Source organism: Marmota marmota, unplaced genomic scaffold (genome assembly GCF_001458135.2).
Source record: "Marmota marmota marmota unplaced genomic scaffold, marMar, whole genome shotgun sequence".
Classification (NCBI taxonomy): Eukaryota; Metazoa; Chordata; class Mammalia; order Rodentia; family Sciuridae; genus Marmota; species Marmota marmota.
Genome location: NW_025999991.1, coordinates 8922630 through 8935465, shown reverse-complemented (window position 1 = coordinate 8935465; position 12836 = coordinate 8922630). Strand labels below are relative to the sequence as shown.

General features: G+C 56.4%; 1 protein-coding gene across 4 annotated transcripts in view; it reads left to right on the top strand.

Annotated features, from left to right (window-relative positions):
• The window catches only part of Znf516 (zinc finger protein 516), a 101684-nt gene that overhangs the window by 74108 nt on the left and 14740 nt on the right, over nt 1-12836 (top strand). For all 4 annotated transcript variants that reach the window (XR_007348964.1, XM_048806666.1, XM_048806663.1 and 1 more), the window contains exon 3: nt 8587-10053. Coding sequence is in view for 3 of the 4 variants with exons in the window: in XM_048806666.1 (XP_048662623.1) it covers nt 8587-10053 (1467 nt within the window). In the remaining variant the exon portion in view is untranslated. The remainder of the gene's footprint in view (nt 1-8586; nt 10054-12836) is intronic.

Genomic DNA, 12836 nt, shown 5'->3' with positions numbered 1-12836 from the left:
CTGGAAAGAGTCAGAGGAAGCTGTGTGTGCAAAGGGCCTGAGGTCTCTTAAGTTGGAAGCTCCTCTGCTCTGTTGGCTCCTGGAGATGCTGGATGAAAGCAGATCACCTGGTTGTGCTCAGCTTGTGTTCCGTGAGCACATGGTGGCACTCCACGTGTGCTCCTGTGACTTAGTGTGAGAGACTGTAAGACTCTGCCTTGTGGACCCAGCCAGCTCAAGTTGAACAGATGGGCTTTAGAGCGTCTGGGATGTTTGAGACACACAGCCTGGGAGTACTGGATGGGCCGTCCCTGGCCTGGGACCTGCCTTCTTTCTGCCACACTCTCCCCACTGGCCTGCCGGGTTCCTGTCTCTGCTTAACAGCTAGGGGCCCTCCTTCTGTTTCTCCCGGGAGCCTTGCTGTTTCCTGGAACACCTTGGAGCCCTGAGCCCCCCGCTGCCCGGAGCCTGCTGCCCGTTTGGAGCCTGCCGTTGACAGGAGATTCTAACCCCGTGACTGATGGTGGGTTGCCCTTGGTCTCATAGTTTGTCTCTGTCTAGTGGGAAACAGAGTCTTTCCTGCCTGTCCAGAGATGCCCTGCCCTGTTCTGCCAGCCTCCCACTCCAGGGACAGAGAGGAGAGGTTCCCGCCCCTGCGCAGGTGGCCCCCTGCAGTGGCTCTCCTGGAATCCTGGCTGAGCCTGCGCCAGTTCTCCCTCCCCTCCTGTACCACCAGTGCCGCTCAGCCTGTCGGGAAGCAGGGGGGGCCTGGTGGAGTTGGGGACCCGTGGCTTCCCACCCGTGTGGTTCTCAGGTTCGGCCTCTGGCCACCCGGGGAAGCCTCTGTTCCCTTTTGTTTTTAAACACAGGTTTCGTGGGTCTGGTGAGGGCTGGAAACCTTGTCCTGGGACTCTGACACGACTGTGTGGGGACAGCGGCTCTGACCCAGGTGCCCTTCGAGGAGTAGGTACAGGTCTGCCGTGGCCTTCAGGACCCAGCTGTTGGCAAGCTTGGGACAGGCGCAGAGTGTGCAGCACGGTCCCCAGGGGCAGCTGTGGCCAGTTGCCTGGCCATTGTCCTAAGGTGCAAAGCTTCCCTTTCACCTTCTTTTCTCTTAGTGGCTTGTGGCTTCCCTCTTTGTAGGCCCAGCCCTGCCCAGTGACCTGCTGGGGTCAGCCTCCCTCACCTCCCACCCTCCTGGGGCCTCAGGCGACCTCAGTGTGGCAGCTGTGGCTCATGGGCTGAGGACCGCTGGACTCCATCTGGGCTCCAGTGCCTGCCAGCCAGATGGTCTCACAGCTGCCTCGTGTCTCAGTCTCCTCATCTACAAAATGGGACAGCAACACCCACTTCCCAGAGCTGTCGAGAGCCGAGGGCTGTGTATGTGTGGGCACCGCGTGGCTCCTGGCACCTGGGAGGCCGTGGATGTACAGGCTCTGCGTGGCTCCCGTGGATGGGCAGAGCCCCACATGGCTCCTGGCACCTACCTGGGAGGCCACGGACGTGTGGGGTCCCACGTGGCTCCTGGCATCCAGCACACCCAGCACGGGGTGCACTTGGCCTCTGTGCGAAGCGTATGTGAGGCTGGGAGACCCAGCTTCCCCTCTCCCAGGTGACGGGAGGCCTGGCACTCACCAGCTCCAGCCTGTGAGCCCATGGTCTCTGTCAAAATGCCAGCCACGTAAGAGTGCCGTGGATGTGCTGCAGGACAGATGAACCGCCTTGGGCTCCTATCAAGGTCCCTTGTAGCTGATGATTTCTCACTAGGGTGACATCGTGTCAGAATCAGCAGTCTCTAGTCACAGCCCCGCTGACCGCTTGAGGAATTGGGAGCTAGGCCACCAGTTGCCAGAGACTGACAAGCTGGCACTGGAGCTCCCCGCTCCTGCGCCACTCAGCAAGCGGCTTCCCTGGTGGCGCTTATCCTGCGGTGGACAGAGGAACAGAACTCTGGTTGCTCCTCAGAACAGGGACATGTGGGGTGACGAGCATCTGAAGTGATCATTCTGCAGAAATGAAGACTCAGCCGTCCCACAGCTTCCAGGAGGAGTGCTTTGGAAACTAAGGCATGGCTTCTGGTGTGGTTCCCGGTGGATTCACCACGTGACTTAGAGCCATGGGCTCCAGGGAGGAGCGGAGGGACCTCCCACAGGTGTCGGGGAGGTGCCTTCTGCTCTGTCGGCGGAGCTGCTGTCCCAGCCTGCGGCTGAGTGCGCCTGGCCTGTTCGGCCAAGCCCTGGCCTCCACTGGTTCTGTGGACCCATGGAGATGTGACCAGTGCTGTCCGTCCTGGCTGCAGTGTGTGTTACAGGGGCTGTGCTGACTGCTCCCCAAGGGGCGGATTCCTGGCCTGGCCGTGGTGATGTCCCGCCTGTGATGGCACAGGCTCCTAACAGCGCCCATGTGCCCGCGGAGCTGCCCTGCCGAGCCCATGTCCTCTGCCCACCCGTTCACACCCTGAGCGGTGTCAGGGCTCTGGCCGCCCCACCTGACAGCACGCCCCATGTTCCTACATCGCCCTCCTGTTGGCCCCACCTGCCAGCGCGCCCCCTGCATCCCTCTCCGGTTGCTTGGCTTCCAGAACCAGCCCCCACCCCAGCCCTGAAGGAGGAGCTCTGTGCCTTGGTTGTCCCTGTGTGCTCCTGACCCGGGCCGGCCCGTGTGGCTGGGGCGTGGAGAAGGCCCTGCCCGCCTCACCCTTCCCTCGTGTGCTGGGCCACCGTTCTGGCTTTGGGGTCTGATCTTCCTCAGAAAACACAGACCTGAATGTCCTAATCCAATGTTGAAATCACAAAGATCCAAATCCCTAAAGTCTAAGATTCCCCAAATCAGTCTTGGAAGATTAAGATCCTGAGTGTTGATCCTCAAAGCCAAGTTCCTGAAAGCATAATTCTCATGGGAAGAAAAAGCCAGATTCTGGGAAGGTGGTTGGTGTGTTTCCACCACAAAGCAGGGCGGTTGTGCCACAGGAGGTTTTGTGGACACTTGGTGAAAACCGAAAGCTTAAAGCTGATTGTTCCTGGTCCTGTGAACATAGAAAACCCCTCCGTGGCCGCAGCCAGGCAGCGGGCGGACTTGCAGGCTCTAGATACGATGTCCAAACGCAGGCGCGGTGGGTCTCCAAGACCACAGTGGGAACCTGTGAGGGACGAGGAGCCCCCTGCCCTGACCGCAGCCCAGCAGCCCCTGCTCCTTTCTGGGGCCTGAGCCTGCCCCCAGCACCCTTCTTCAGAGAGCAGGCACAGATGACCAGCAGGCACCACGGGACGGGAGTAGGTGCACCTGCCGAGGGGCGAGTCAGCCCTAGAAGGGAAGCCGCTACTCACCAGCGCGAGATTGCGGAACACGGTGATCCTGAGGTTGGCATCCCTCAGCACCGCCCTGTGCGGGTGCCCGTGGTCCCTGGCACATGCTTTTGCATCTGTCAGATTTTCTTTTCGGTTTGAGTCGTGTTCTTCTTAGTTCTCTCTCTGTTACGATGGTCAGCGTCATGTGTCCGCAGTCTGCAGTGCTCGGGCTCCATCTTCGTGTTGTTCCTGGCGCTGGGGTGGAACCCGACCAAGGCTTGTAGAGTTCTCCTTTGTTTTATGCATTTTTGCAAATCTGACTCCAGAAACGCATCACTGCACTACTGACTGTGTGTGTGAGCATCGGGGCCATGAGAAGACCGAACCTCCGCAGTAAACGTGAAGATGGCCTTTCTGAACATCTGCATTTGAAAGATGAAATTTCTTGAGATCTCTGCTCTGTGCACCTGAGTGTGTGGTGGTGGCTCCCTTACCCTGTGCACATTCCAGGTGACTGTGGTCACAGAACGCGTGTCCAGTGAGCCCGACAGCCGTCTGGCTCGTGGGTTCCACCTCTGGACCTGTCGTCTGCAGATGCAGTTGTCTGCTCACACCTTACACACCCGTGTGACTGAGGTTAGCACACCTAGTCTTCATGCTTATGGAGGTTCATATGCCACCGTGACCTGTTGTGTGGCTAGTTCTGCCGTGCTTTTATGTTTCTCAAATAAATCCCCCTTTAAATGTTAATAAATGCTCTTAAAGAATTTTTAAAAATTATTATCTCTAGAATTAATATACCCAGGATTTGAACTTTCTGGATTTTAGGCTTTAGGAATTTTGGACTTCAGAGACGGTGATCTTTCAGATTTCAGCATTTGAGATTATGGTGTTTGGGATTGTGTCTTTCAGGACTGTGGCCCAGCTCTTTCGTCTGATCTTTGTTTTGGGGCCCCTGACTCACCCTGAGCTGGTGGTCCCCTCAGACCTTGGGGTCATTCCCGTGGCTCTGCTCTTCAGCTGGATGCTCTCTCCTTACTCTCTGCTCTCCCTCAGGGGTTTCATCTGTTAGTTCCCAGGTTTCCTTCATTTTGTTGGCAGCTTTTGAATCTTTCTGCTGTTGGGGAAAGTTCTGGCCCTTAGAGGGGAGGGTCGGCCTTGTTCTGACATGGTGGTCCAGGCTCATTTCCTCACCTGGTTCACTAGTAAAAGTGACAGTGTGGTCACAGGAGGATGTTGCTGTAGCATTCCTCCGAGGCTGCTCTCCTGGTGGACCTGGGAGTCACCACTCCAGGCAGTGGCAGCAGGTCAGCTCCCAGCTGGCCTCTGAGCTGGGCCACATTCTCCCGCCCAAGTTCCAGCTAGGAGTCCTCTCATAGGAGAAAATCAAACCTGGGATACTGCATTTCAAAGCCATCCACGATTTCAAAGCCAGAACAGCAAGACGCACAGAATTGCTGTAACCTGTTTTCCTGCAGGTGCACTGCAAGACACGTTTCTCCCTGTGTCGAGGAGTCTGCAGGCCACCCCTGCGCTGTTCTGCACTGTGCAAGCTCACAGATGTGTGGGGTTGGGAAGCAGAGTAGCGTCAGGTGTCTGAAACCCCGTATGCAGGTAGGCCCGTGACCTTTGTGTCAGGCCAAGTGCCTGCAGAAGACACGTTTGCACTAGAGTGTCAGACCTGAACTTGGGCCCGGGGACAGGACCGCTGTGCTCGTCCTGCTCTGACTACTGATTCGCACACTGTTCCTGCCCAGCACCCTGAGTCTAGGGCAGGGCTGGGTGGGCACAGGCCTGTGGAGGGGCTGGCCCGCTGCAGGTGGCCAGGCTTTACTGTGGGTTCTGATCTGGGGCAGCAGGCGTCCAAGCAGACGGTTGGGCCGTCAGTGCAGTGGAGAACCTGGGACTTGCTGACCTAGGTGGCCTGCAGGCTTTTCCTGTGTCCTCGGAGGGAAGGGTACAGGTGTGCCTGCTGGTTTCTGTAGCCGATCTCAGCCACCAAAGTTGCACAACTGCTCCAGATGTTTAGCTGCATGTGAAAAATGCCACGTTTGTGGGGCTGTCACTCACAGTGAGACTGTCACAGTGAGACACTAAAACTGGAGGATGTTTAAGTGGGGGCCTCCTCCTTTAGAAAGGAGATTATCATGACAAAGTTGAAGGATGCAGAGCCAAATAACGGCCTCCCAGGTGACTGTACAGTGTCAGGGACAGGGTCTGTTCACGGCCATCTGGTGGAGCCCTTCCTGTCAGGGAGCAGCTGTGTCCCCACTGCCATGGTCTTTCCATGGTGAACCTTGTCTTCTTCCCAGTCTCAGCCTTCAAGCGCCACGGTGCCATTTCCTCCCCGCTTGCTCTCTCCCTCGCCAGCCTGAGACCTTCAGGGAGGCCCCAGGGAGGCAGTGTTGGCAGCCACCTGCTCTCTTGTCACTTCTCCCTCCCTGTGACTTGGGCTTCGGGAGCTCAGGGTGCAGCCTCTGGCTGCAGACAGGCCCCACCTCCATGCTCGCACAGCCTGGTGTGGCTCATGGGGATCCCGTGTGCCCCAGACCCCACAGGGCAAAGCACTGAGACCCCCGCTCCACGTGGGACCTTCAGGGATCTTTTAGAAGCCCAGAGAGGCTGGATGGCAGAAGATGCCTTCTGTGGAATTAAGCGCATGTGGTGTCACGCATGGGGATGCCCAGCTGCTTGGGACGATGGCAGGAGCAGAGTGGGAGAACCCCCACCAGATACTCCGGAGGAGGCTGGAAAGGGGAGTGCCTGGGGTGACAGCGTGGGGCAGCTCCTAGGAGAGCGCACACACGTGGGAGGCTGAGCCGTGGCAGAGGTGTGCGCGTGGTGAGTGAGGAGCGTGGCACCCGCGGCAGCGAGGCCTCTTCAGTTGTGCTGAGAGCTTGAGGGAAGCCCAGACCCGGCCCGGCCCAGCCTTGAGGCACAGCGGAGTCTCAGCAGCAGCGCATCCCTGGGGAGGGCTTTGAGTGTCAGGGACAGGAAAGGTGGCACAGAGACCGTGCAGAACGCAGAGCTGACAGATGCAGAGAGCCCAGCACTGTCCTGACAGCAGCACCCAGCGGTCATGGAGGCTGGACATTAGCCTCCCTCAAATGGCAAGTGCTTCAATACCGTGTGTTCCACCGCAGTAAAACCATACAGGGGACGGGGTGATTTCTGCAAAGGCCCTTGTGTGTTTCTGCATTTTTAAGGATAGTGTGTGCATGTGCTTTGGAGGTGCCTCTCAGAGACCTCAAACAAGCAAGTCTCTGAGCCTCAGGGGCTTCTGGGTTTTGCTGTGAAGCTGCCCGTAGAAGGTGGGCCAGGTCTGCCAAAGCCTGATAGGTGCTCTCGTTTTAAGACCTCACACGAGGGAGCGGGACTCGTCACCCTCCTGGGTTACTGCTGGGTCCAGGAGCCAGGTTGAAGGAGGCCGCAGGCCTCTCCCGGCCTCCTGGGGTCCACGTGGGTCAGGTGCTCCGCCCACGTCCGGTGGATGTTCCTTGGAGGCATTTTTTCAGTTTCCTCCCATCAGTTACTTTAAGGATTTGGGGTTACATTCTTTGCTCAGGGTTATTTATTACTCAGTTTCTTGGTCAGAGGTACTAGAAGTTCTGGGTAATGTTTTACGGTCCTCACTGGAGCGTGAACTTGGGTGACTCTGACCCTTGTGCTCAGAAGGCCCCACATGTGCAGTGTCGGATTTCACAGCCTCGTGTTTCCACTCAGGAACCAACTGGTGGCCTTTGGCCTGTGTTTTCATAAATTCTCGGTCCTTTTAATACGGGGACCCACCCACCGCATGTTCCTCCCTGGGAGCGCTTAGTAATGACTTCGCACGCTCTGAGCATCCCTGAGCTCAGCACGAGTGAGACCTCCTTCCCTGTTGAAGTCCAAGTGAAGGGCACTGTTCCTCAAGAAGTGCCTGGTCCTTTTCCTTTCTGAGCAGTGGCTGCTTCTACCCACGGCAGAGGAGCAGTCCTGGCCCTGTGCCAAAGCCAGCCCTCTGGGGTGACGAGAGGCAGACGGCTTACTTTTCCTGCTCACCAATTCTCTGGTCACCACATCCTAGACACCTTTTTACATGGGCATAATCCTTTAAAAGGGCTTGTGAGTACGGCTCACCAGCTGCTGTAGGTGGAAAGGGGCATTTATCCCTTTCCCTCTGGGCTAGTGCCTCTTGCAATGGGTGTTCCTACCCTGACCGGGAGCCTTGGGATAGATTGTTATACTAATGAGGTTGAGTTCCTGAGTCTTGCCTACAAAAATACACCTAGAACGTTTTAAAGGAACATTCTGGGTGAGTAGATGCCTACATTCCACAGAATGTCAAAATCTCAAAGATATTATTTAAAAACCACTATCATCAGAGCGTCTCAGAAATAGACACCTAAGGTTTTAATCTTCCCCTGAGCAACATGGCTGGGTGAGGAAGCGCCACTGTGGGCTTTTGGTGATGAAGAATCCCACCTTCTACAGTTCAGGAAGCTTCACCATGTCCAGAATGGTGTCCCTCTTGTGAAATTTCTAGGTGTAAATAAATCCAGGGCAGGCGTAGGACAGGCTTCCTGCTCACGTGTGGTGCCTTCCCGGATGAACTGAGGGCTGTGTTCTCCCCAGGCGTGCTCACCCCAGCTCTCCGGCCCGGCTTCAGGAGCTCCCAGCTCAGCGCTGCACCCAGGGCATGCATGGCTTCCTTGGGGTGGATGACCCCTGGGTGACCAGGCAGACAAGGATAGAATGGCCACCTCTTCACTCACAAGCCTCTGAAGGGAAGGCGGCATCCAGGTTAGGACTTGGAAATTGCCTTCACGGGGAAGTTCTTGGGATGGGCTTCTGCTGGATTAGGCTGCAGTTTGGGGCAGGCCCTGGGTGCTGCAGAGGGACTGAGCCACTGTCAGCCCTCTGTGTGCCTAGGGCCTGCGGCTGACTGCTCCGGTGTTCTTAGCCCGGAGTCCACGGGAGCCCTGGTGGAACAGTGGCGGAAAGCCACAGAAGTATTGTGTGGTTATAGGTGATTAAGTTCTCTCCCCCCACGCTGCACACGTGGGGCACTTTGAGTGAACTGTCACTGTCAGTGGACTAGTAACAGTGGAGATAGATGCACGTGGCTGGGGACCCAGCTGCTAAGGAGAGAAGCCCTGCGTGGCGCAGCACCGCCTGCTGCTTGGTGGGCTCCTGCAGAAGTCCTGGGTGTAGGTCCGGAGCAGGAGCCTCCTCTGCGGCCACAGGCGTCTTCCCTGCACCAGGGCCACTGTTGGATTCCTGTCTTGCTGTGTTCTGACTGGAAATGGTAACCTCCCCTTTCACGTTTTGCATCCTCCAGGGGGACAGCCGCGGCTCTGCTGCTCTTCCGAAGAGGTAGCATCGACTGTGCTCTCCAACGGAGACCAGAGTCACAAACCTGGAAATAACCCGCCAGAAAAAGCCGCCAGTGAGTGCCAGGCGGGGGTTGCAGCTTCTGTGTCCATACTTGAAGGCAGTAGCAGAGAGACTTCCAAACGCCCTGAACAACATAGATTTTCTATTGACTTAAAGATGCCAGCATTTCACCCCAAGCAGGAGGTGCCCAGCTCTGGCGACGGTGTGGATTTCCCTTCGGTTATGGAAGGAACTGACCTGCAGCCTGCACTGGAGAGCCATGCTGGCCACCCTAAAGAAAAGCTGTCTGATTTGCACAATAAAGAGCATTCTGGGGGAGGAAAAAGGGCGCCCTCTGCAGACCTGATCCCACTCGATTTGAGCATGAGGTCCACCCGGGATGAACCTGGCAGTAAGGAAGCGGTCCCCTCCCTGCAAGCTGCTTTGGTCACTCACCCATGTCCTTACTGCAGCCACAAGACCTACTACCCGGAGGTTCTGTGGATGCATAAGCGTATCTGGCACAGGGTCAGCTACAACGCCATGGCCCCCCAGTGGACGCAGCCCAGTGGCCACAAGAGCATCAGAAACCACTTGGTCTTCCTGGCCCGGAGCGGACGCACGGGCCCTCCACCCGCCCTTGGGGGCAAGGAGTGCCAGCCCCTGCTCCTTGCTCGTTTCACCCGCACTCAGGTGCCAGGGGGTGCGCCAGGACCCAAAGGCAGCTCTTCTCCCCTGGGGGCCACCATGAAAGCCGCTAGCATGCCTAAGAATAAGGAGAGCCATTCCGGGAGCCCCTGTGCACTGTGGGCATCTGGTCCTGACGGGTATCGGCAGGCCAAGGCAGGCCACAGCCAGGAGCCTCCCAGTGCTGCAGGGCAGGGGCCCCCAGCCAAACCCAGGCCGGAGGCCAGCTCCAAGCCAGCGTCTGTCCTGGGCAGCGGGGGCCTCGGCAGAAGTGCCACCCCCACGCCCTCTGTCATAACCCGGGTGGGTGCCCAGCCACTGGCCAACAGCAAGCCCGTGGAGAAGTACGGAGCACCCTCGATGGGGGCTGGCTATGCCCCTTCAAATAAGCACAGTGCCCCTGACTCCCTGAAAGCCAAATTCAGCCCTCAGCCTCAGGGCCCACCTCCTGTGAAAGGTGAAGGGGGCCCTCCACTACCTCCCCGTGAGCCCCCCTCAAAGGCGGCCCAGGAGCCGAGGACTCTGGCCACCGGTGCTGCAGGATCCAGAGGGGACGCAGCGTTGCAGGCCCAGCCGGGAATGGCCGGGGCGCCCCCTGTCTCACACTCCACCAAACAGGAGTCCGCAGCCGAGGGCCACGAGAAGCGTTTGGACATCCTCAACATCTTTAAGACGTACATTCCAAAGGACTTTGCTACGCTCTACCAGGGCTGGGGCATCAGCAGCCCTGGGCCGGAGCACAGAGGTAAGACTTGTGGGCTCCCTCTTCCCTGGACACCCAGGAGCCCCCAGGAAGGTTTGCAGGTGTGCCATCACATGGCAGGCTGTCCTCCTGGCCCTGGCCAGCCGGGAGGATGGGAGCAGCTCCCCCAGTTCCAGGGTGACCCTGTAGAGACTGTGCCAGGCCCGCGGTGGGTGAACCAGCCTCCCTGCTGAGTTTGGAAACCCGGCCCCTTGCTCCACATTGAAATCTGAAGGAGCAGGCTGACCGGAGGACTACCCGCCTCCCTTTTTGTCATCTTAAACAAGGCCTTGGTAGAAGTTGGTTGTCCTTGTTTCTCAAAGGAGGATGTCCATTTGAAGTGGCCATTGAGTTTTACACGTTAACTTCAGAACATCTGAGCAGCCCTCCAAGAGCAGTGGCCCATGAGCTGTAGGACCCCAGAACTGGTTGCTCTGCCGCTCCTGAGCCCGTGTTCCCTGTCCCCGGTCCGGTGGCCTGGGACCTCTGTGGAGAGCATACGGAGTTGCTGACTGAGCCTCTCTTGGGACCAGAAGGGTTTTGGATTTGGATTTGTTGGGATTTTGGAATCTTTTCATATGTATAATGAGAAGTCTTGGGAATGGGACCCAAATATAAAGACAAAATTCATGATGGTTCATGTGTACGTTATGCCCAGACTCTGAAGGTAATTTTACATAGTGATTTTAATGAGTTTGTACATGGAACGACGTTTGTGCACTTTGACCCATCAGGGGTCAGTTGTGGAGTTCTCTGCTTGTAGTATCATGTGAATCAAAGTATCTTGAATTTTGGAGCATTTCAGATTCTGGGATTTCAGATTAGGTTACTTGGCCAGTACTGACCAGCACTTTTCCTCATGCCCCGTTGGATATGATACTCTTGCTCTTGAGCGTGAATCAGAGGTCACTCTAACTGACCATCCAGAACACCAGGAAATCTAGACCCTGTTGAAACAAAGCGGATAAGCCCGCTGTGGCGCTCTCTCTCCATTCAGTACCAGGGTCGGGCCAGTGCTTCTTGAAACAGAATGTCTGTCTTGACCTGCAGTTTCTTAAAGTCGGTCAGTTTTTTAAATGGATCCAGTGCCTCAGATTCTTGGAAGTCAGAAGCACCGTTGGGGCCAGGCCCTGGGCTTAGGAGACCTGCCGAGAGGCCTCCCGGGCCTTGGCATGGCCATGCACGTGAGCAGGGGTGCTGGCAGGAACGTGGGCTCACCTGCCGGGCGCCCTGTGCGTGGAGCTGTGTGCCTCCCTGATCTAGGGTTGCCCTTCTGGAGTGGAGTGACACTGAGTCTGCCTGCCCTCTGAGGAGGGCCCTCAAAGCGTTTCTCCAGGGGAGAAGTCTGAAGTGCTGTCCACTCCTGGGGTCTGCACTGAGGGCCTTGGAGACCAGCCACTGTGCCTGTCTGATACTCCAGATGAGATGAGGCTCACAGGCACACAGGGCCTGAGGCCTGCCATGCTGACCCTTCTAGCAGAGGGCCGCGGCTAGCACTGTCTTTTTCCAGGTGCAGTTAGGTGAGTGGGGTCAGTCCCGTGTGGCCTTGTAGATGGCTGCTACCGGGGCAGTGCTGGTGTGTGGCTGGCCTTGGGTGGAGGCCACCTGTGTTTTTGAGGGTGTGAGTTTCCTCTGAAGAGGAGCCTTTGGCACAGGGGAGAGGGCTGCCTTGCTGGTACGGGGTCTTGGCGGCTCCTCACCCCGTCCTCCTCTTCCTCCGTTGAGCTGGGTGTCTGTGCCGGGTCTTGACCACTTTCTCTTAGCCAGCCACACTCCTCCTTTAAGGAGCTGATGGCTAGGGGTTAGGGTCAAGTATTAAAAGGCCCTGGAGCTCCCCGGGGCCTGGGAAGGACCTGTTGTTCTCATAGAACTGAAGTTAAGGTTTGAGATCTTCAGATGACAGAATTTGAAGTATGAGTAGCAACAAATGTTTTCCTTAAAAGTTAAAAAAAAAAAAAAGAATGGTTTTAAGGACTTTTTTTTTTTTTTAAGAAAGAGGTTGAATATTGATCTTTGCAATGTGAAAAATACTCAGTAGTCCATAGAGCAAATGTATTTTTAAAATTATTTATTCTTCTAATGTATACATTGAAACACAGGAATAAACCTGCAAGTTTATGGTCCTCAAGTTCATTCTGATTTTTTTTTTCCTTAAAGTTTTGGTACTGGACACTGAACCCGCTCCTGGTTAACCACTGAGCCATATCCCTAATCCTCTCTTATATTTCAGTTAGGGACAGGATCTCACTAAGTTGCTTAGGGCCTTGCTGAATTGCTGAGGCTGGCTTTGAACTCTTGATCCTCCTGCCTCAGCCTCCTGAGCCTCTGGGATGATCTGGGTTTCTTAAGGAAAAGTGTTTTAGAATTTTTGGGCTTAAATACACGTATTAACTAGCGCATTTTTAGGCTTCTACCTCCCAGCTTTAGAGAAGGGGCTGAGATGAGCTCGCCCAGGTCTCTGATCAGTGTGCTTTGAGGTGCCGACCAGCTTTAGGTCAAGTGCCCTGTGGAAGGACTAGCTGCCTTGGGGACTTGAGCTCTGCTTTCTCCAGTGGTGCCACATTCCTTGGGCTGCTGGCAAGCGGATCGGAGCTCTCTGACAGTCCTCTGGGCCCTTGGCCTGCTCCCTGTCCTTTCCAGAGTGAACATTTTTCCTTGAGCACTGCTCCCTCTGGGGCTGGACCTTTTGTTTCTCCTTGTTTGTTAACAGTTTCTAAAGCGTGTAATGTGCCATGCCGGAAGGAAGCCTGGCAGGCTTGGTGTGTCTGACCCCCTGAGAGGTGAGC